General features: G+C 35.9%; 2 protein-coding genes across 3 annotated transcripts in view; one reads left to right on the top strand and one right to left on the bottom strand.

The window, feature by feature from the left end:
* Positions 1-3,184: 3,184 nt before the first annotated feature.
* The window catches only part of LOC120629132 (Fanconi anemia group I protein-like), a 34,618-nt gene continuing 12,957 nt past the window's right edge, over positions 3,185-24,845 (top strand). The window contains exons 1-15 of the mRNA XM_039897923.1: positions 3,185-3,483; positions 5,409-5,507; positions 5,703-5,875; positions 6,671-6,838; positions 7,254-7,364; positions 11,910-12,040; positions 13,882-14,081; positions 16,077-16,204; positions 17,132-17,343; positions 18,106-18,307; positions 19,426-19,593; positions 20,717-20,820; positions 22,209-22,366; positions 23,319-23,495; positions 24,419-24,604. Coding sequence (XP_039753857.1) covers positions 3,382-3,483; positions 5,409-5,507; positions 5,703-5,875; positions 6,671-6,838; positions 7,254-7,364; positions 11,910-12,040; positions 13,882-14,081; positions 16,077-16,204; positions 17,132-17,343; positions 18,106-18,307; positions 19,426-19,593; positions 20,717-20,820; positions 22,209-22,366; positions 23,319-23,495; positions 24,419-24,604 — 2,319 coding nt within the window. The 5' untranslated portion in view covers positions 3,185-3,381. The remainder of the gene's footprint in view (positions 3,484-5,408; positions 5,508-5,702; positions 5,876-6,670; positions 6,839-7,253; positions 7,365-11,909; positions 12,041-13,881; positions 14,082-16,076; positions 16,205-17,131; positions 17,344-18,105; positions 18,308-19,425; positions 19,594-20,716; positions 20,821-22,208; positions 22,367-23,318; positions 23,496-24,418; positions 24,605-24,845) is intronic.
* On the bottom strand, positions 7,930-11,368 carry LOC120629133. 2 transcript variants are annotated; one of them, XM_039897924.1, is made up of 3 exons: positions 10,802-11,368; positions 10,645-10,713; positions 7,930-10,406 (listed from the first exon to the last, which is right to left on the bottom strand). In XM_039897924.1, the coding sequence occupies exons 1-3, from the start codon at positions 10,851-10,853 to the stop codon at positions 8,428-8,430; spliced, it is 2,100 nt and encodes a 699-aa protein (XP_039753858.1). In that variant the 5' UTR covers positions 10,854-11,368; the 3' UTR covers positions 7,930-8,427. The 2 variants fall into 2 exon arrangements, with proteins under 2 accessions (XP_039753858.1, XP_039753860.1); XM_039897926.1 differs by lacking the exon at positions 10,645-10,713.

Here is a 24,845-nt window from a genome sequence, read left to right as displayed (position 1 = left end):
TACTTTGAGTGATTACTACAAAACCATGATAGTATTTATACATTTATAAGTAAACTAGAGATCCCTCGTGACTTCATCCACATATAAGCCAAAATTAAAAGGTAGATATATATAGCTGTTGATGACTTACTAAAACTTTTAAAGTGGAACAAATAGAAAAACAGAAAAAATAGAAAATATTTATTAGAAAAACTCAGTACAATAAATCTTTGGAATCCTGACTCCTAAAATAGGAAATTCCGTATCTTAGGGGCCATTACTTAGTGATACATGATTTTATCTAAACTTTAACCATTTACAGTGCATGCAGTGGAAGCTCTCAAAAGGAAAAAAACACAGGAAACATTTGAAACATTCTTCATTGATGCTATGCTAATATTGGACTAAGGGTGATGATATATAGCTTAAAGCTTTCCTCGATAAATGGGCTATGCAACACTGAAATAATTTTTTAAATCGGACCAGTAGTTCCTGAGATACATATATAAGACATACATAACATCATTTTTGGAGTATGCTTCGGAAGCATACTCCAAAAATGATGTTCCATATTTTGTTAAGGATAAAGAAATGCTTGAGAAGAGACACAAAATTGCCAAATGAAATGAGAAACTGTCAATATGAACGAAGGCTTACAAAACTAGGAATCAGCCTATCTACCCTCAAAAGTAGGCAAGAAAGAGGCTACCTCATTGAAATTTAATTTTATAATACTAAACAAGTATTACAACATCTCAGATTTTGAGGATATATTTTCCAACAAGAATAATGCCAGACTAAGAGGTTATAAAAAAAATTTGTTTATTTCGGTAAGAAAGTAAGTGGTATCAATATTTTGCTGAAGTCTTCTTTTAAGTGTCTTCTTTTAATTACTACCCCTGTGTCAGACTATGGGCTATGTCTATGTCTATGGGCCTTGACTATGTGGGCTATGTCTCAAACTTCTCTCCAATCTTTACCAAAGTCTTTATTCAATCCTTCCAAACACTTCATAAGCAATAAATTATAAAACTGTAGAACGACTCTGCTGAAGATAGTAGTAGATGCAGTACTATTGATTCAGTTCAATAGACTGGATGAAACATCAATAGCACATAAGCATAAGGATTTTATTTAGGATATACTAAGGATCTATATGAAGCACTTTTCATCCATGTTTCTGATTCAGACCACAAAGATGTGTAGCCCAGTAGTTCCAGCTTCCATTTTCCCCACTACTTATCTTAATCTTCCATTAGGTGTGATTGCAGTCAAGCCCTGTCCTCTATATTAACATGAATATGAATTTAAAAATTAAAAAAAAAGGCACCTCAGCAAAAGTTTGCTTAGTCTATTATAAATAATTATTATCATAATGTTATTTCAATGAAGAATATTTGTGATGGGTGTGTTCTTCACCCTCAGTGCAATTCTCACGGTCGCAGCTGGAACGTAGGAAGGGTGTTTTCGACCTGGACCTTGACCTCAATTCACTAACTGTTGGATTCTCCATCGTTACAAGAACTTACACCAGCAGAAATACCACAAATATATTATTTTAATTTCGCATTCTCAAACAATTGCACTGACCATTCTTAACTCACTTTCGACTTCCGTACTTAGGAGCGTAAATTAAAAACGCACTAAAACACGCAGATTATTGCACAAGAGATCTATTTCTGTGGCTTCGAGCTATGCCGCCAAAATATATTTACGTTTGGTATCTGATAAATACCCTAGTCAACGTTAAAGACATTAAAATTATAGTTTGATAGAGTTAATAAGACATTCAATAACCGATGTACAGCATGTGTACCTACGTGAGATAAACTTATTTTAATAAATTTGTAAATTTCGTAACGTCTCACTTCATAATCGCTAAACATAAACTGTGATGACGTCACTAGTCTGCTAACAAAATGTCAAAATATACGTTATTTAAATGCACAGATAATATTGTGATATCAAACAACGGTGTTACCAGCTAACACTGACCTCTATTTATAAACATGGAGGGTAGAGGTAAGGAGAGTCATCTTATATGGGAGAAAAGTTGAAAAAGTGTCCAGTGTATGCGCTAAATAACAGTTCAAAAATCCTCCACAATGGCGCTGGTGGATGCACAGGGTATGGTATGAATGTAGCAATCGTAGATGAATTCAAGTATGCCGAGTTAAAAAAAATAATGTCATTATCGACTAAAGTAGTTAATTATTGAGAATTTCAACAACTTACGTTGTACAAAATATTGTGGTAAATATAACCTTACTTCCTTGTATCTCCATACTTCCTTGTTTATTTTTCAAGCCTACTCTAACAATATTTATATTTGGCGCTTCTTTTAAGAGTTACCCTGATGCAAATGTGGCGCCATCCTAATTTAATACATTTTGACGACACTTTTTCATATACACAGATGACTCTCCTTACCTCTACCCTCCATATTTATAAAGAACGCGGGACAGGCTTTACCGTATAAAATGACAACTAAAAATTGTGCCTACATTGCTGGCCGGTTAAACTGTTAGGATAATGGTTAGGATAATGCAGTTTTATGAAAAAAAATGTTTTCTTATCGGTCACTACGCTCAAAAAGTGCAACTTTAAGTAATATTATCTAAAAAAAAATATTGCATTAATAAAAAATAAATAAATAATCATAATTGCATAAGTTGATAAAAATGCTATGCAATAGCTTTACCGCGGCAGTCCCCGAGTGCCACACGTTATTATATTAAATATGTGTACTTTTAAATGACATTTTCCGTTGAAAAGCATTTCGATACCATTAATAGCAGAAGTCTTATATCGTTATCAATTTTTAAAACTGTAGCATCACTGGCGCTAGTTCCGAAAACATCCACCATTACTATCAGTGCCAAAATTATCAAAATCAATTGGTTTCAATAAGAGGGTGTCTAAAGTTTATTACCAGTCCAGTGTAAAGTTCTAGTAGAGGTCATTGGCAGCTAAATATAAGAAATACAATTATAGAGATTAATGACGAAAAAATGGAAAGAACAACATTATGACTGAACTGAATGCTGACGACCGAATCCATTTCTAATTAAATAGCTACAACTGGCACCAATTGAAGGTACCATTACGATACGGTTGTCCTCTTACCTGTTCTGCTTATGAGTTTTTCTGTGGTTTTAATACACCCGTTTAATGTTTTACTCTGTGGTGAAAATAAAAGGCGCGGCAACGTTTGACATATTTACTTGTCATTATTTAAAAACAAACGTGAGAAAATTAAAAATTCTTATCATTTTTTTCTTGCCTGAGCAGCTGATTAGTTTCTGGGTACTAAATTTCTGAAGTTCTGGACTGTAGACTATTGATCAGTTCTGTGCAAAATTTTAAAAGTTACAGCTCACTCAACTGTACATAACTTACACAATGGAGCAAGCAAGTGCAATATTTGCCAAAATAAAAAAAATTGGTTTGAACAAGGAAAAACAGAAAGAATTAAGTGAATATTGTAACGCAAATGTTGAGCAGGTAGTTTTATAATAATTAACAAAATTCTAAAAGCAGTGCCTTCTTTTTCACTACATAAATAAATATACTACGATTTTCGTAGTATATTTATTTATCTATACAACGCCACACATCGCCATCTAGTCTCAAAGTAAGCGTAGCGTGTGTTATGGGTACTAAGATTACTGATGCATAATATACATATTAATATACGGATAAACACCCAGCCACTGACAAACATTCATGTTCAACATACAAACATTTTTCAGTTGTGGGAATTAAACCCATAGCCTTGGACTTGGAAAGCAGGATAGCTGCCCACTGCGCCTATTGGCCTGTTATAATATATGTTCCTGTGCAATAATTTTGTAACAAATTGCCAGATGAAATACTTAAGATGTCTCTCAATAAGTTCAAAGTTTATATAAATCGTAAGCTTATAGAAAAATGTGTGCTAATTACATGTGTGATAACAAAGCTGGGGTATGAATTGCTCTAACTTAGCTAAATAGTGAGTTGGTGATAACAAAAAAAAACTTGGCTAAGTTTGTTTTGGGCTCTTCTTAGACCAGGGCTCGTTTGGAACCCTCCCAGCTTAAGTTTTAAGTAAATTAATGCAGTTACCACCATCAACTCACATTAGTGGTAACATGTTAAATGTATGATCACTTCATAAGTGCCTGTGATAAGGGTCTACATGAACAAAACATTCAATTTGACTTTGTATTGAATAAAGTTTTCAAACAAAAACAAACAGCTATTTTGGACTACTTGTACTTGTCGTTGACTTGTGTGATGAAACCAATTGGAAGGGGCTTTAAAGAGATGAAGAATCTAAAAAGAAGGTTGGATAAGAGGGTCTTAGAGCTTTAGTAATTAGGGTTGCAGTTTGTTGTATATTTTTTGATGTTATATTATTTCAATAAGTAATAAGTATTAATTCTGTAAGTCCTATCTACAAAAGTTGCCTGTAAGAGATTGCTTGCAGCAATAAGGCCGCCTTTGCATGTCTACATTGTGTACTGTATACTCCTTACTGTTTCTTTTCCTGTATGTTATACGTGCAATAAAGTGTTTCTTCTTCTTCTTCAATGTATGTGAGAGAATCATCCTTATATTTGCCATGCAATCAATTTTAAACAATAAAGGACCTTACCTTTAAGGTATAACTTTAAATTAATTGTTTAATGATGTAGGTATCTTTCAAAATTTGCTCAAACGAATTGAAGTTTTAGATAATTAGGTAGAAATTCAACACAGTCACTTCAAGACCGATAAAAAGCTATAAATCAATTTTGATATCAATGGTATGAGAATCGTAGCTTAATTGGTAAATCACTCAGCGATTGCTGCGAGTCGCAGGTTTCAAAATGTTAATAAACATGTTACAATAAAAATGTTTATTTTGGTACATACAGTTATTAATTATACAAAGAAATTGTTAGCATCTCAGTATGTTACTAGTATAGCTAGTGCTTGAAGCCAACATTATCTTAAATTATTCTATATTTATAAAAAAGTTAAATTTTTCTTACCCATGTTATAAAGTATGCAATACAGTCATTTTATTACTTTTTAATGTCATTTGTATTAAATATAAATAAAAATATTTGTACAATAATATGTTCTTTGATGCTAGTTGCAAGTTAGTTCTTTATTATTATTATTATATAATAGACTAAGCAGCTTTCGCTGATGTGTCTATATCATTGTTTGAGCTTTTTGTCTTTTTATGTTTGCCCAGTCTATTCTTAAACTGATTGAGTGATACTGCAGTCGCTACACCTTCAGGCAAGGCATTCGATATTTGTATAACTCTATTGCTGATAAAGTGCTTGGAAGGATTAGATTGTCTGTTACTTGTACAGGCTGAAAACTGTAATGTGGTCTTTATGTACCAAATTAACAATGGTTGATTATAATTTTTCATTATTCACTTTTGACAGATATTAAAAAATATACCCCAAATTATCTTGAAGGATGGTGGTGAATTGCTGGAATACATTTTCTCTGGATTACCAGACAATATCACACTAAGGTCTAAGGTAAATCTCTGCTTATTACTTATCACACTACTAGCTACAATTATGCCTCTCTGATTCATTGCCCAAAATTGTGGGTATTTTCAAAATAAGAATCATTCTTCATCACTAAGTTTGACAACCGCCGCTGTGGTCTTATTAGTGGGAATTCAGAATTTAAAGATGTCATATCATTTTAATATTAATGTTCTGTTGTAGATAGTGGATACTGTACTCCAAAAAATAAGATGTGAACCATTGTCTATCACACACTGTGGAGTAGTGATAAGCAGAGTTTGCTTGGAGTTGCCTAGATTACCTGTGGAGGACTTGGTGCGGTGGAGCACAGACAGTGTTCAATCTGTTGTGGAGGACAGCGATGTTAATATGATGTGAGGCTAAAATTATTTATATAATAAGTAATTATTAGCCAAAGTTGTAAACAGTAGATTAAGATCGTATGGAGCCATTACAGAAGACCTTTGGTTAGCACTGTCGCCTCCCCGGCGCAGTGATGAGCACTGTGATCTTATTAGCAGGAGATCCCGAGCTTGATCCTTGTCAGTGGCAATTTGGGAATTTATAATTTCTGTTTTTTTATGGTATAGTCTGGAAAATATGGACAAGGACATGTTGCTAAGCGATTTTGCGTTCCGGTACAATGCCCTGTTGAAACCAAATAGGAGATTGTTTTATATAATACTAGCGTACCCAGCCCGCTAGATTAGCTAGATTTTGCTTTATTTTATTTATTACTTACATCCTTAAATTTTTAATTTAAGTCTCATAATATATTAAATTATTTATTTCTCTCCGTATTCATTCTCTTCTATTCTCTTCTCGAGCGGGTGAAGATCATTATCTACAGCCATGTACACCCAACAATAGAATATCATCATAGTAAATAAAAGCTGTATTTGACAGTTTGATAGTTCAACAATAGGAGTGCTCCTATCGTCACCAAACTTTACAGGATTACTCGCCAGGTCAATCCGGAGATTCGTTGAAAGTTTCATTGAAATCGGTCCAGCCGTTTCGGAGCCTATACGGAACATCCACACACTTTCTCTGTTATATATCAATAGCTGACATACATTATCACGTGCCATCAGCTTGTAGACAAAAAAAAACAATATATTTGTTGATATGGTGATCCCAATGTAAAATAATTAACTTATTAATTTCAGTTGGAAAGACATTCTGCCAGAATGTTTATACACTGTATCCTCACATGACAATATACAACACTGCGGTACGGAAATGTCAGGGGAGGAGTTTAAGATACAATGTGTCTATACTTTGTGCCAATGTCGCTGGAACGAAAGACAGTTGGTTCAACTAACTACTATGTTCAAGTAAGTCTATGTCTTTTAATTGATTCTCAAACAAGGTATTATGTGTGATGAGTTAACAAAAAAAAATTAATTGTTGAAATGGGCCTAAAATATTTAAATCTAGTTGAGCTTGCCCCAAATCTGTTCTGTACAAAGAGGGCATAAAACATTATAATTGTACTTCTGTTATACATATTACATTATAACGTGGAAAGGATACATCCAAATTGTATTTTTCAGCTTATCACACTATTGTTTTTGCACTTTTTGTCATTTTTCTCTGTGGTGTAACCGACAGGATTTGAAACTGCGAATTTCCAACTTACTAAGCTACAGTCTCCATACCGATGTTTATTTACCTTTTATTTGGTATAACACTTATTTCCAAAGTAGGTTTTTTTTGTTATTAATTCAATAACAATACTTTTTCTTTTAGGGCCATGCAATTATCCCGTGCAGATCTCAAAAAAGTAACTTGTAAGCTGTGTTCAAACATTGTGGATTTACCACCTGAAACACTACCTCTACTGGTTCACGAATTGCTGAAGTATGTATTTTCTTATTGAAAGTTTGTTCTACAAATTAAGTGCAAAATTCAAGTTAATCCACAAAGTAAACAAATAAATAAACTAGGACAATACACACAAGGCCATTTAGCCCAATATTAGGCCAATATTGTTTCTTTAAAATATAAATACAACCTAAAATAAACTATTTAAAACTAAATAAAATCTAAAACGTTCTCGAAACCACAGCAGCGAGGCACAGTTCCTAAGATGCTGGCAGCATTGCCCCTTTGGATGGCCATACTAATTCGTTGGCCAAGGTAACTGCCCGCTCTAGGATCACCGGTAGACTCGATAACCCTTTTCGATAATTCTTTGAAAAGGGCTCTTGCCTCCGGACCCCAAGGTCCCAAAGTCTCTCCTCCAAAAGGCACAAAAATAAGCTGCTATCCAGGTTTTCGTATTTACGCCTCTTGGCCTGCTCGGCACTGGAAGCAGCCGCACCTACCATTGATTTATATTTATATTAATATTAGAAGTAAAAATAAACTTGTAGTGCAGTTTACTAGGCTGCATAGAATGAGTAATTTATTTAAGAGTAATTGAGGCCACCAGAACCAGAGTGACCCAAACACAAGCTACTATTATGTGGATATGTGCCAAAATAGTTAAGGTGAAATTTTAAGTAGATGTAATTAAAAAAAAAATCATAGACACTGTATTCAAAATTTGTAAAATATGATATTAGTTATTGATAAAATTTAGATGAACTGTAAAAATAATCAGTATTTTTGTTATTTGTAATTTTTTTTGCAGATAGGCCACTATGGCACTTAGCATTGACAATATATTTATAAACAGTGTATAAATAATAGGCCAATATGTATGAACCTTATCACCTTTTTTATTAATTTAAATGCAAATTGTCATTTTTCAACTTAAATACTACAAATTAAACTCAGAACTAGCTCCTTTATTACTGTGTAATTTTTATTAAACTTTAGATTTATCTTAAACTCATATATTATTAATTTATTATAGTTTTTATTTCAACTTAAGACTATCTTAGGCATAACATGACAAAGTATTAAATTAGCCAGTCAGTTAATCAGTCGAAGAATCACTAATTGCACCATCTAGTTCATTCCCCGCATTGGAGGAGACTTTGAGTTGTTCATAGAAAGGGTGATAGATAGGTGGAACATATTCCAAAAGGCATAGAAGGTCTTTTTTTTTCTCATGGCTGATTTTTCTTCCCTCTGGAAATAAAATCTCGAGTTCAAAGTTTGACGTATCTTTGGATGACCTCTTGCTGAAATTAACCTCTGCGAAAAGAACTTCTGGCTCGTTGGAATATTTGAAGAACATCGAGAATGGATGGCTTTTATTGTACAAAAGCCACTGTATTTTAAGCCATTCAACTTTACTTCGATCAACGCCGATCTTCCTGTTTGTGATATTAGTTTCCAAGGCTTTGGTGGATATAAAGTCATCTCCTTTCATTTCCACAATTTTGAAAGGTTTCTTTTTTCTTGCTGCTAATATCACATTGTTCCAATGTTCGGGAACGTATATGTCTGGGAAATACTTCTTTTGTTTTTCCACCAAGCCAAAAGCCCGGTCGCAAGATGAAAAAGAATGTCCGCTGACCGTAAATTTGTGGTCTATATTTTCCACTGTAAATTGAGGACTAGAAACAATATGCATACATAACGCTGCAACTTTTATGTTGCGGTTTTGCCCGCCACACTGGTCAGAGTACATGATTAGCCTCTTTGTGTGTACATGTTCTCTGATAAATTTTAGGAGGCATGAACCTATTTCTTGTGGTCCCCTGGATGCTGTCGATTCATCCCAGACATACATAAACATTTCGTCTGTACCAGCATTATGAATGCCTAAACAGTAGGTCCACAACTGACGCTTGTAGTAGCAAATACCAGTTGAAATTACTGGTGTTGGGAGAGTCTTCATTAAGTCAAAGATTATAACGGTAGTATCGTTATCCTGCTTCGCATTTTGCATGTCAAGTTTTAAATTTTTCATCGCAGATTCTGCTTTTCGCAAATGAAGTTCTTTGGCGATAGTAAGCTCATTTTTTTTAGAAAGCTCGTTGTTATCGCAAGCGTCAATTTTTACTTTGAAATTGTCACATCGCTTACATGAGTCAGTTACTGGAGCATGAAATGTGAGGTTGAAATTTTCATTAAATATTTTTTCGAATATGTATTTTGAAACTGGTCCTGCAACCTTACTTTTGTATTCAGAGTACATTATTGACAAATTTAAGTGAGGAGGCAAGTACTGTCTCGATTCACTTTTGTGTCTTGTGTAGTGAGAATCATATTTCGGAAAAGTATTGATGAAATCCTTTACTTCGTTTACTTTTGTTTCTGGAGTTTTATTCGACGGAATGTGCCGGCCTCTTTTATCAATGGGAGCGGGATCGCCAAGAGGCTTATTTTTCAGAACCCTTGTAAGGCGTCCGTCCGATACTTTAAAAACTTGCTTAAAAAATGACTTACACACACGAATATGTTTTCCATTCGCCTCTGGTAAGTGATACAATCGAGAAAATTCCTTGGGCTTCGATGTGACGTTTCCAGCTACCCGATCCGATGTGGTATCTCTAACTCTCACATAAGACCTTGCTTTTATCACGACATGTATGAGTGAATATAGGTATGCACTTTGCAAATCAAAATTTGCTAGGGCATAAAACTTTGAAAAAAGTTGTTTTTGTCTGTCATGTACAATTTTGTCATGGCATTTTTGATTACAGGTGCATTGAAGACCTGTATCTATTTGTTTAGCAGGAATGAGAACGCCTTTTGTATTTACGTATGCCTCACCTCTAGCTCGTTTATTTTTTCTCACATTCTTTTTCCATAAACTTTCTTTGCGCATACGCTTCCTTGTATCTTTGTTTGTTGAAAAAGATGGCTGACCCTCTTCATTGTTTTCAGTAGACGAGTCCCCAAGAATGTCTTGTAAACTCCTCGATGAGCTCCTGCTACGTTGTTCTGGGACATACTCAGAACCCGAATCCTCATAGGGCTCCACCGGACTCAATCCAAATATATCTGCAAAAATAAAATTATTAACTAATTATTATAGCGTAAATTAATAGCTAAAATATATAAAAATCAGAAAAGTAAGTAACAACCTACATACATGACGAAAACTTAACATTAAAACTTCTCATAAGCACCCTCAATTTTTTTCAAAAGATCTATCCAAGAACGCCTCCTTCAATAGTCTAATACGCGAAAAAAAAATCCCACATTGTTTTATTACGGAACTCTAAAAACGTAAGCTTACCACGTAAGTCACCTTCAATGTTGTCAGTAGCTTCATTCTCAGTTGCACTCATTGTAGCTTCTGCTGGGTCTGGCCCAAACAAAAATAGTCAATGAAAATACAGTAACAAATTAAATAATAACCTAACGAAAACTCAACATTTAAAACTAAGAATTACCTAGTATGTCATCCTCAATGTTTTCAGCAGCTTCATTCTCAGTTTCAATCATTGTAGCTCCTGCTAGATCTGTTCGAAACAAAAATAGTAAAAATTAAGTTAATTTGTAGGTTACAATTTATTGACATCGAAAAAACAAGAAAATATCTGACTAATAACAGGTATTCTTACCTCTTAAGCTTATTGCTGTACCGCCAACACCTTTCCGCACGTTCACGTAGATTAATAACTAATCTATACACACTTATTGCGTAAAAACACCAGTTTTGTACCCACAACACCAAAAATGTTTACACGTAAGTACCAAAGACCAGAGTGGCCCATGTCACATGAGCCGTAATGGCGGCAGATACTATAGTGACTCAAGTGATCTGGGCCACTATGCTCTATTAATATTCATTTAAGAATCAAAATGCCAGAACAATTTTTTTAACGCCATCTATGATTGTTTACTGAAATTACCTTTGAGCCACTCTGGCTATGAACTTAAGGGTTTGAAAAGGAGCATTGCCGTGGTCAACTAATATATCACAAATTGTGGTTTGGGCCGCTCTGGTTCTGGTGGCCTCAATTGTATATCATTTTATAAAAAATTACCAGATGAAATCCTTGATGTCTCTCAATAAGTTCAAAGTTTATATAAAACGTAAGCATATAGAACAATCCTATTATAATATTAAGGATTACATGTATGATAAAAAAGCTTGGGTATGAATTGCTCTAACTACATAGCTCAACATTAACTCGACTGTGAGATGGTGATAACAAAAAAAAACCTGTCTAAGCTTGTTGTGGGCTCTTCTTAGACCAGGGCGCGTTTGAAACCCTCCTAGCTTTAGTTTTAAGTTAAAGAATACAGTTATCACCATCGCTAACATTAGTGTAACATGTTAAATGTGTGAACGCTTCATAAGTGCCTGTGATAAGGTCTACATGAATAAAACATTTTTGAATTTGAATTTACAGAAATAACATGTTTAAATTAATACTGATTTTTAAAAAGTCGTTGATCAAAAGTTGTTAGTTTTAATGATAGGAATTGCAAGGCAGAGAGCTTATGGGTAATTTAAATTTAACCCTATGTACATAATTATTACTTTGTACGCAGATTATGCAAGTTGTATAACATGGAAATAGTACTTTCCCACCTCAGCAATTACTTCAATTTGAAGCTATACAATTCTTTGGGGCCGCAACAGCAAGACTCTGAATCGACTACTATTGACATGGATGATATAGGTACGTGTATTTATTAAATAAAAATATTGATTTTTAGTGGAAGTTTTAAAAGAACACATTTTTTTCTTCCGCTACAAGTTATACTCAGAGTATTATCACCTCGTGGTAATTGATTTTGGAGTCTAAGATGGTAGCGGCTAACCGGTTAGGGGTATGGCAGTTGTTTTAAACCCAAACCTCTATCGATATCATACCCGAATCGGTTTATACGCGACATCGTACAGAACGTTAGATCGCTTGGCGTCACGTCTTTGTCGGTATGGTGGTACCAGTTACCACCAGTACAGGGCACAAGTCTCCTACAAGAACATACCTAAATAAACAGAAGTTACATTCCTAAATTTTCAGAAAGTTCAAATTTTTGACTTAGCTTATAAGACGCTTACTGATGGGGACGTCAAAAAATTCCTAAATTCATCTTTTCTGCTAACTATTAAGTTTGGTAACGCATAAAGTTTTACCTACTGTCTGTAGTTTTTTTCTATCGCCATTAGGTTTTTTTTTTACGAAAATACACACATCGCCATCGAGCCCCACAGTAAGCGTAGCCTGTGTGTAGGATACTAAGATGACAGATGAATATTTTAATAAATAGTATACATCTATATTTATAATCTATATATATAAAAATCAATGCCACTTTCCGTTGTAATTTTATAACTCAAGAACGGGCTCACCTATCCAAACCAAATGTTTAGGCTTTGTTAGGACTATTAAATAGATGGTTTATGTGAAGTTTGCACAAAATCGGTTGAGCGGTTCTTAATTTAACACATTTTTTGTAACTATTCAATAAATGGCGGATCATTTTGTTAATGGGGGCAAATTGACAAATTTAAATTTCAGATGGGGATTGCGCTGTCAAATTGGAACTTTTTTCAGTGTTAACAGTTTCAGAATGTTGTTATGTCATTCATGCGGTCATTTAATTTTGGACATCCTTCGATTAAAGCAAATTGTTTTTAATATGATTTCAATAAGAAATTCATCAAATGTAACCTCGCTGTATTGATGATGATATTGATGTGTTTTTACACATTTTTAAAATTATGCATCGGTAGGTCTAGAATTACCTTAAGAATCGTGATGTAAAAGCGTATACTCAACCCCACAGAGAAGTTCTGCGCCTTTGCGCAGACGATATGCAGATATCACTAATTTATGTCCGTTTCTGATAAGTTGATTCTTAATATCAGCTTTCTGTTTATAAAGAGAATATTATTTTGTCTTACAAAGACTATCTATACATACTTATAATAAATCTGTAACTAGAATATTTAATAGATACTGAGTCCAAAACAGATTTTTATTGAATTTTTGTCCGTCTGTCTGTCGGCCTATCTGTCTGTTCGGGCATCACGTGAAAACTACTGAACGGATTTAAATTAAATTTGGTATAGTTGTACCTGATATTCCGGGTCAACCGGAATCCGGGTATAGGATACTTTTTATCCCGATAAACAGTAAGTTTCTTCCGGGAAATGGAAATGGGAATGAAATTTTTTATCAATTTTACTTCATAGCTCCGTTAAATTTGAATTTAAAAATCCTTTTTTTTATAAAAACATATATAAATTAGTTAGAACATATTTTAGATTAAGAGAATAAATATCTGTACGTAACTAACAGAGCGACATAGTCACATTATGTGACTTAGCTTAAAGAGCTTAGTATAAAGAGAAAAAAGAAAAAATCACAAACTTTTTCCAGTTGTGGGAATCGAACCCACGGCCTTGGGCTCAGAAAGCAGGGTTCCACAGCGCCTTACGGCTGTCAAAAAAGTCGCCAAAAGTAACGGCCGTTTCTCTCCAACACACATTCAAATGTTGCTTCTTCCTTAGTTCAACACAGTACTAAGGAGTTGAGTCAATGTCTCTCGACATGCCTGTATCACTTCACGCAAGGGGCCCTGGATGCGGAGATAATTCGCAAACATATAAAGAAATGGCCTAAGATACAGTTGCTTCGATCTCCGTTCCTGATCGACTTGGCGCTCGCTGTTTCGGATAAGGGGGCTACATTCAGAACTGAATGCTTGGACGTAAGTGAGGATTCTTTTATTCCCGTAACCATTATTTTAAACCCAAATGTTAAAATATTTTGGAACTGTGGTAGTTTATTATGGTTTTTTGAAGTACAACTTCTTAAGGCGCGACTAGGGATTCACTCCAATTTTTTTCTGACGGAAGTTACGTTTACGTCAGACGCCTGTGTAGTTTCTGCTATTTAAAAATAATAATTTGGATTGGTCGTAAGTATATGTCAATTATACTTCTTGTCTTATACGCCAACTACGTGGTACAGCTACGGATAAATTGTAAATAGGAAAGTGAATAAAAATTCAACAGTTTTTGATAAAAGGTTTCAAATTGCAAAGTTTTTTGAAAAACTCTAAATTTACTTATTACTTTTGTAATAAATAAATTATTAATAAATTTTCTGACGATTGTGACATTCCATAATATTCAATGACAAGGTTATATTGACATGTGCTGATCTAACCCTCAATTTTCTACTCTCAATTAGTCTATTTAAACATTAAAAAAAATTATAAAATGTGAAAGTGATATTAATAAATTTTAAATAGAATATAAAATGAAATAGTAAATATTAAATGAAATGGCGGAGTCCCAGGAACATTTTACTCTTTCATCAATAAATAATAATAAAAGTAAAGGTTACACGCACACACTTTGTTTTACAAATCTCGTGGGAACCGTTTAGGTTTTCTGGTCTAAATAGTAGCCTATGCTACTCTCCTTCCTTTCAACTAACTCATTGCCAGCGTGGCTAGCATGGCAGGAGACAATTATCTCACCGGGAAAAGGATAAAAATGTATCTTTACCCACAGCTTTATCAACTCTCGAGTACAGGAGGACAAGTGGAAATAATATCCAAATAATGTATTTTTAGTAATGAACGGTCCCCCTCGACAGGGGATATAATCGGGGGATATAATTTTATCTCCCGCCTGTGCTCTGCAGAAGTCAAGTTGATTCATTACTCTTAGTTGAGCGTGAAGGAAGAACAAACAAACACGTTTTAGCACATAGAATTCAAGATTGATTTTACAAATAATTACAAAAAAAATATATCCTACTTGGTATATATAACATTTATTTCAGGAGTCGGAATTTTGGAAGTTTTGGAATTTTTAGTTTCAAATATTTCTATCTTTTAATGTCATGTATATTATCATGTTTAGTTATCTATATATTGTGTATTTTTTGTGTGTGTACTCGAATGTAGTTGTTTGAATGTACTTTTAAAATAATTGCACACCACCTATTTGTTCTCGCTCATATTGTCCTAATCCTAAGGTTGCCTGGCAGAGATCGCTTCAAAGCAATAAGGCTGCCATTTGTATTCTACTCCAGTCTTTGTGTTTCTCTGTATTCATCCTTTATTTTCCTTACTGTGTAGTGGTGTACAAATAAAGAGTTACAATAAATATCCACAGACTTCTGTAAGTTATTGTACCATTAATAGTTGAAGTGAGCCCTTGACTGCAATCTCACCTTGTGATAAGTGATGATGCAGTCTGAGATGGTAGCGGGCTAATCTGTTAGAGAGTATAGTTTTTTATTGCACTACAAGTTGATTGCAGTCAAGGGCTAGACTTGAATCTCACCTGATGGTAAGCGATGATGCAGTCTAAGGTGGTAGCGAGTTAACCTGTTCGGGAATATGATAGTCATACCCCGTAATTGGTTGCTACGTGACATCGCCCCGGAACACTAAATCGCTTTGCGTCTTTGTCGGTAGCCTCCCACAAGACCAGATAAGAGATAATTCAGAAATTATAAATTTCCAATTTGCCCCTGCTGGGAATCGAACCTGCGACCTCCTTTTTGAGTTCCCTCTCACCGCTGCGCCGGGAAGGTCGTCAAAAACTCCGAAATGTTAGCCTCCGTGTCCGAAGATCTTCAGATCTTACACCTAGCTTGGTGAGCGTACACATTTTATACAATCATACGCGTAGTACGATTCTCATGTTTATACACTTATTATACAAAGTTAATATGTACGTTTTAGGCTATAAAGTCAGCAATAGAATTTCATGTACGAGACGGCCTACGTAGGAAGGAGTCAGCGTGGGTTCGGAGTTCAGATTCCCCGGACGTTGATGTACCAGTATTACTCAAAGTTCTCACTAACGAGAGGTAAGCTAAAATATTCTACTTATTCAGTCCGACCCTACAATGTCAATAATTACGTACATTTCGTCCTATTTATCTCGATTTGTACCTGCGACTCTTCGGCAATCGCGGCCTGAGCGCTTTACCACTAAGCTACGGTTCTCACGCTCCAAATCCCAAAATTAATATATTATTATATATATATATATATATATATATACATGTATATTTTATATAAAAATAATAGATATATTATTTTCTACTGCATTCACCTACAGAAATGTTAATGTTTTTACCAGAGACAATCTAAATTATTTAACAAGGTAGGTACAAATTCTTTTAATTCTTACTTGTATTTGTTTTTTTTTAATTTATTTCTTAGGGTGTTTAAGCAGCACATTCGCTCAAGCAAATGGCTTTTTTCAAAGCCGCAGTAGGTATGCCATTGCTGACATGTTTAAACTTCTGTCTAGTAGTAGTATGCCTTCTGTGTGCTTAGATGGGCTCGCCAAGAAAATGGACCTAAAATTGCCCATCTTCATAACCCTAGGAACGCCACTGACAATGTTTTGGAAGTCTTTTTAATTTTTTTGTTTTATTAGCCGTGATCAACGTATATTCCTTTCTATAAAAAACTCTAACCCTAACCCTTCTTCTTAACTTCATGTACTCAATTTGATTTGATAGGTTGCCTTGTAGAGATCGCTTTTAAGTGATAAGGCCAGTAGGTGATAAGGTACTTTTTCTCCTTTATTTTAATTGTGTATTTTTTTTAATGCTTGTGTTAACTTGGTGTTCAATAAAGTGTATTTCATTCATTCTGATAACATACATATTTTAAGTACGTAATTAAAATGTTCAAACATGGACGATCAACTTGCGTTTGCACGAGCGCCATATTCGTTTAAGACAGAAGTTGGTTTACTAAATTTTGTGTCCCATCTTTTTCAGTACCAACCACCGCCAATTCACAGTGCTCGGACTTATAAATCTGGCGTTTTCGCTCCTGTCAGTATCCCGTATAAAGCCGACGGCTCCGGCGTGTTGGTCAAATGGGAAGTTAATTTTAGTGCGACTGAGCAAGTCCCAACCGGAGACTGCCAGTCACATCTTGAGCCAACTCGCTGACAGACTGTTAGGGGCAACCGAGCAACAATATTCAGGTAAGGCAAAATAAAGTTAAGTAAACAAATAAATATACTGCGACAATACACACATCGCCAACTAGCGCCAAAGTAATCGTAGCGTGTGTTATGGGAATTAAAGATGACTGATGAATAATTTTATGAATAGTGTACAATATACATAAATACTTAAAAAATACAAATAAACACCCAGACACTGAAAAATATTCATGTTCATCACAGAAACATTTTCCATTGGGAATCAAACCCACGGCTTTGGATTCAGAAGGCCGGATTGCAAAGTTTAGAAGATATCAGCGTACAAACAGCGGGAGCGACTTTGTTGTATTCTATGTACATACATAAATACAAAACAAAAAACAAGTGAACCTACGAATTGATGTGTTGTCTCGCTTTCCTCTAGCCTGTTATTAGAGCGTTCTTTACTGGCTTACCTGTTTTTTAGCGTTTATTTTACTTCTAGATTGGCTCTTCGTACTGTGCAAGCTTACTCCAGTTTCTGTCGAGCGATGCCCCTAATTGATTACGATGCTGGAGAACTTAAATAAAATCCATTGCAAAGTTTAAAAGATCTAAGCGTACAAACCGCGGGAGCGACTTTGTATTCTACGTAAAGATACATATAAGTACAAAACAAAAACAAAAGTATTTTTTTTTTGTCTAGCTTTCCTTTAGCGACGACACACGATCATACGATGCCATCTGAAAATGTCCCAGAAACTGTTAATAGAGCGTTCTTTACTTGCTACCCTGTTTTATTAGCGGTTGTTTTACTTCCAGATTGCCTCTTCGTACTGTGCAAGCTTACTCCAGTTTCTGTCGAGCGATGCCCCCAATTGACTACGATACTGGAGAACTGTCAACCCGTCGGCGACTATATACACGCAGCGCAAACGTACGCGGCCGTGCGACCTCTAATATCCTTTAGCACCAGAGTGCGGGACTCCCTTGTTATGGTGTGTAGGAAGGGATTGTATTCCAGGTGTGTACTGATCAAGTTAAATAAAATAAATAAATAAATATACTACGACAATACACACATCGCCACCTAGCCCCAAAGTAAGCGTAGCTTGTGTTATGGGTACAAAGATAGCTGTTGAATATTGTTATGAATATAATACATAAATACTTATAATACATGTAAACACCCAGACACTGAAAACATTCATGCTCATCACACAAACATTTTCCAGTTGTGGGAATCGAACCCACGGCCTTGGACTGAGAAAGCAGGGTCGCTGCAAACTGCGCCAATCGGCCGTCAAGTTATATAATGGACATTTGTCACGCAACCAAGTTTGGAATAAACTAATTAATTCTACAATTTTTACTATAGTGTTTTTACCTACAATTTGAGGATATATCAAATTTATTATTTTTAATGCATATAAAAATTTTGGAACGGACAGGATTTGAACCTGCGAGTCTGAATATCGCGGCCTGATCGCTTTACTACTTAGCTACGGTACTTATACCACCGTGGCTATAATTAATTTGAACCCTTCTTATCAGTCTTATAACGACTGTAGCGCCGTCTAGTATGTAAAATTGCTGTTTCGCTTGAATAGTAGTCCAAGGTCCATAAAACAGAGACACTTTTGAAACAAGTGATGTCAGGTAGATAGGTATACATTTTTTACCTTTTACCAATCTGTTTTCACTTAGCAACTCATATAACCTAACTTGACTATGATTCTTGACACAATGTGTGGTATTTTGTGTTTGTATTATCATAGTTTTAATCCTTCCTATAGATTTATGATTACTAAAAATAACCCGAATTTATGTTTTTTTCATTTGTCAAGTGTCAGTTATCGAGTTCCCTAAATATTACGCACCGCCGTATCGGCGTCGTAACGATAGATGGCGCCCAACGTCAGTAGTCATCATAAAGAGTTGGTGAAAGCCTTTTTGTTCTCTACGCATCGCCCAAATCGTCAGGCATCCAATTTAAGCGTTTTTACTTATAACATAAAAACGTTAAAGGGCTGGGATTCCAACTCGGCCCTCCGAAAGTGACTTTGAAGTTCTACCCATTGGATATCAGCGCTTTTATAATAATTAAATGAGTAATATTCATGAGTGATATTATTTTTACAGGGAATCTCTCTACCGGTGTCTAGCGCTATCCGGTTTCCTGACCGTATTGAAAGAGATAAAGCTATCAAAAGGCCCACTTTCCCGGAGTCAGAACAGCGATCAGTACAGTGCGAATTCTTATCTAACGCAACTGACTGTAGACTTCCACGCTACTAACCAAGGAACTGCGTAAGTTATAGATATGTAGATACATAAAATATATATATACATGTATATATACATGTATATATATATTTATATACATAGATGGCGATGCGAGTATTGCCGCAGTATCTTTATATACATATTTCTACACTACGGCTGGACCGATTTGAATGAATATTTTGGTATGCGTTTGGGATGGTCGTTTAGATTCACAAATTAGCCCGACAGATGGCGCTGGGTAATATATATATATATATATATATATACCCGTCTGTCTCGTATCTGTCGGGCATGTATGTATATGTATATAGAGATACTGCGTAAATACTCGCATCGCCATCTAGCCCCAAAGTAAGCGTATCTTGTGTTATGGGTACTAAGATTACTGATGAATATTTTTACGATTAATATACATAAAAGTGTACATATAGACATTGAAATACATTCATGGTCATCACACAAACATTTTCCAGTTGTGGCAATCGATCCCACGACGAAGGCCTTGGACTCAGAAAGCAGGGTCGCTACCCACTGCCAATCGGCCATCGAATATAAGCTTTATTGCAAACAAATTAGTCAGAAACAACACCAATTGGAATACAATGAAAATTAAACTTAATTTGCTATACTCCGCGAAAAGCAGGAGAATCTGTACGGTGTTTTTTCTAATTTCTTCAACTTTTATATTCCACACCAAAACGGTCTTCGGTCTGTCGATATGTTTGGTGCACGTTTCGCTCCGACACCGGAGCATGGTAAATTAAGCTTAATTTTCGTTCTATCCTTCCTGTATCTAATACAAATTAAATTCAATAATAAATTAACACTAACATTGCAAAAGTGGTCCTATTAGTACGTGCAGAATTTATTTGAAATAAAGTTGACAGTTCTAAGATATGTCTTGGGAAATTATCCTACATATTCAAAGGTGATGAAATTATTTCACTAAAAAAGAAAACGAGTTGTTCGTTTTGTATTGTAGAATGACCATACAACGTTCCAAATTCTATGAAATAATAATCGAATAAATTCATTAAAGATAAATAAAACTACCTAGTCTGTACCTACCTGTGGGATGTGATGTCAAATTATCATCCTAAATTAGACAAAGCATAAAAATTTATTATTTCCTCTTTTTTTTAACTAGAGTGACGTCACGAACGAGGAATGAAACTATATGCTTAGAAGTCGTCTCTATTTTACGAAGGTGTCTAGTCCAAGACGCTGCTGTCAAGAAAGTTTTGTACAAAGGCGAGTTTTTTTTTTAAATTTTTACTGTCTGTTTTTTTAGTTTTAAAAATGGAACGTTTTCTTAATTGCCAGTTACTCCAAAAATTTTATTCGTTTTCGGGTAGCGATACGAATTTGAAGGGGTATAACGGTTTTTAACTTACGCCTCAGATTGATGGACACAGGGTGGCACTTTGCAGGGCGTGTACTTCGCATACCGTAAGCAGCATTGTCACAATGCTGTGGTCTGGTCTGAAGGGCGCGGTTGCCGGTGTAATTACAGGCACACGAAACTGTACATCTACGACTCAGGTTGATGGACACAGGGCGACACTTTGCAGGATGTGTTTAAAATTAAAAAAAAAAACAAAATTTCTTTATTCATATAGGCCTATCACAGGCACTTATGAAGCGTTCATACTTATATGTTTACATAATTGTAAGGGGACGGTGATAATTTCGTTCGCCAACTTAGAACTAAAGCTTCGAGGGTTCCAAACGCGCCCTGGTCTAAGAAGAGCCTACAACAAACTTAGTTGTTTATTGCATGCCCTGCAAAGTGTTGCTGTCAATAGGTAATGGTTTTCCACTTACCATCAGGTGAGCAATCTGCTTGGTCCAGACATAACTAAATAAAAAAAGCCATGCGACGTGTTGCTCTGGTCGTCGAGGTTCCACCTACCAAAAGGTGGGCCATCGTTCATGCCCCCCGCAATGATTCACCCCCCCCGTCCCATCGGACTTTCAGAGTTAAGGAATAGAGAGTGCACCTTAGTTTGCGCACTCACTTGGGCACTAAAATATCTGCTGCGTAGTAGGTAACCCTCTGTGAAGATTGTCCACCGTGGCCGAAACCGGCCAGGGTAACTATTTTGCTTGTTAAAATAATCGTTTAGCAACTATTAATTTACTTAATTTTCAATAATAATTGTACGGGAGCTATGGTGATACCCTTGACCGTAACAATAAAAAGATCTTCCTACGAGCGGGTGATCGTGCTCGGGGACCGAGGTCCGAACATTCATCATCATCATTTTTTCATTTTTCGGATGGACACTTGCCGCTAACCACCCGAGGGGTTGCTACGGCGTCACCGGGGGAGTGGGGCGAGCGCGAAAGCTCGCCTTAAGAAGAGCCCCAGGGCTCGACGACATCGGGGGGGGATGAACATTCATCTCTGGAAGTTGTATATATATAGGCATTCTTTGTGAACACTTCGCTGGCGCGATGCAGGATTTTTGTGGCGCCATCTAGTTCTGTAATGTGAGACCGCTACATAATCATTCATAATACATCATGGAATTCCGCAAAGTGACGCCTGCTTCAATCCAATAGATGTAATTATTATGTTTATTTAAAAATGTAAATTTTTCTGTAAATAAAGAAATATTTAATTTTTGCTTTTCTAGAATTGTACGAATGCACAAAAGATAAGGTGGTGCTTCACGAGACAATATTGGAACTGTTGTATGAGCACCTTTTTAAATACCTACCGGACGAAGATAGTGAAAATCCACTTCTGTTGGACAAATGCGTACAAAGGACAGCAACGGGCGCAATTTTAGTGGTATGTTACTAATACATTGAATAATTACTGTATACTCTCATATGAATTTTTGTGTTGTACAAAAACATAAAGTTATGCGGTGGTAGCCTAGCGGTTAGGCCTTCGGCTTCTCTGGGGGGGCCAAGTTAGAATCCAAGCACGCACCACTAACTTTTCTAAGTTATGTGCGTTTTAAGTAATACATAATATCCAACGAACACAGCGTGAGAAAACTGCATGTCTGCGAGTTCTTTATAATGTTCTCAATGGTGTGTGGAGTCCACCAATCCGCACTGGGCCAGCGTAGTGGACTACGTTGTAAAACCCTATGATGGAGACCTGTGCCCCGTAGTGGGCTGGTAATGGGTTGATAAAACGATGATAATGATAACACATAAAAGTCTCAACTTTTCTAAGTTATGTGCGTTTTAAGTAATACATAATATCCAACGAACACAGCGTGAGAAAACTGCATGTCTGCGAGTTCTTTATAATGTTCTCAATGGTGTGTGGAGTCCACCAATCCGCACTGGGCCAGCGTAGTGGACTACGTTGTAAAACCCTATGATGGAGACCTGTGCCCCGTAGTGGGCTGGTAATGGGTTGATAAAACGATGATAATGATAACACATAAAAGTCTCAGTCGGTTCGAAATAATTATACCTTTTTTTGGCAAGAAACGCGTTTACTTTGCAAAGTGGGCAGTTTAAAGCTTTAAAGCAAGAGACATTACGCCCATTTTACTCTGCAGTTACAGTGTAATGACATACATTTCTTGTATGAATGTACACACGCCACAGTCGTTTTAAAACGCACAAAACACCGAAAAGCTATAGTTGGGTACCCGGGATCAAACTTGATACCGTTAAATGGGAGGAAGTCCTAACCTCAGGCTTATACAGACTTTTGTAGTATAAAATGTACCGCGTATTCTGTCTGTCTATCTGTACAATTTTTTTTAATTATAATCCAGGAACCGATAGGCCATCTGCTGTATGCCATAGCGCAATTCCTCCAGCCAGTAGAAGAGGAGGACCCTGAGGATATTTCACAGACTCCCAGCGAAGACAGTGCAGCCTTTTTACGGAACAAATTACTCCATATAATAGAAAAGTTGTGCAACAGCGATATACTGAGTATGGTTGATATGGTGAGGAGATTTTAGTAGATTTTTTAAATTATTTATATTTTAGTTGCTGTTGCCCGCGTTATTCGTGCGCGTTTATTACGGTTTTTACAAATCCCGTGGGAACAGTTTGTTTTCCCGGGATAAAAAGTAGCCTATAAGAGATTGCTTGCAGCAATAAGGCCGCCTTTGCATGCCTATAATTCTTGTTCTTTTGTTTATTCTTTATTTCATGTATATTTTGATGTTTGTGTGCAATAAAGTATTTCTTCTTCTTCTTCTCTAACTCGTCTAAGTTATGAGCTTTTTAAGCAATTAAAATATTACTTGCTTAAACGGTGATGGATATCATCGTCAGGAAACTTGCATGCCTGAGAGTTTTCTATAATGTTCTCGAAGGTGTGGAGTCCACCAAACCGCACTGGGACAGCGTGATGGACTACGGCCTTAACCCCTTCTCATTGTGGGAGGAGAGTCTGTAATGAGTTGATATGATACTGCTATATAACTGGTGAGCCTGCTACTATCTAAGACCGCTTCAGCACTGAAGCACACAAAAAAAAAAAAACAAAATTCATATATTTCAAGTAGGCCTAGTTTATAAGCACTTTTGAAACGTCAAGTCAGTCTATTTGTAGTGACTCTACCACCGGTTCAGAAGGTAGATTCAACCGAGAAGAGCCGGACAAGAAACTCAGCAGATTTCTCTTTTCCAGGAAAACTTTATGGGTGGTACCATCAGGTGGAATAATAATAATTTATTTTTTATTTATTTATACACTTTATTTGTACACAACACATAGAAAAAAAAAACAATGGACATAACAAGAAGAAACTTAAAAAGTAGCTTTATCGCTTAGTAGCGATCTCTTCCAGGCAACCTTAGGATTCGTAAAACCAACGGAAACCGATATATAAATATTTTAACCGATAAATTAATATTTTAGGAGGAGCCCGGTCTAACGGACCTAACCCCAGAATCTCGCGCCAAAAGCCTGAAGGTGCAACAAGTGATGCAGTGCATAGAAGCTCTCATAGCGCATCGAATAATGCAGTGGAACGTGAATAACAGCGACGCCAGTTCTGTGTACAAATTGTACCGGATTCACCACCAGTTGATGGAAAACACTAAGGTATGTTTAACTTATATGCCTAGTTTTTAAACTACTTTGGGTGCCTAACTATTAAAAAAATATATACGTTAACCCTACACGTATATAATTTAAAATATTTTTTATTGATATTCCAAGCAGATGGCTCAGGTGGAAAACGATCGCCTATAAACAGTGCAACACTTCGGAGCATGCGAGGAACACGTTCTGCGACGTTCTGTCATGTATCCAACAACCTAAGGCGTAAATGTGTGTAAGCTCC

This window comes from Pararge aegeria, chromosome 14, assembly GCF_905163445.1.
Source record: "Pararge aegeria chromosome 14, ilParAegt1.1, whole genome shotgun sequence".
Taxonomy (NCBI): Eukaryota; Metazoa; Arthropoda; class Insecta; order Lepidoptera; family Nymphalidae; genus Pararge; species Pararge aegeria.
The sequence above is the reverse complement of the archived record's forward strand: the minus strand, read 5'-3'. Positions and strand labels throughout refer to the sequence as shown.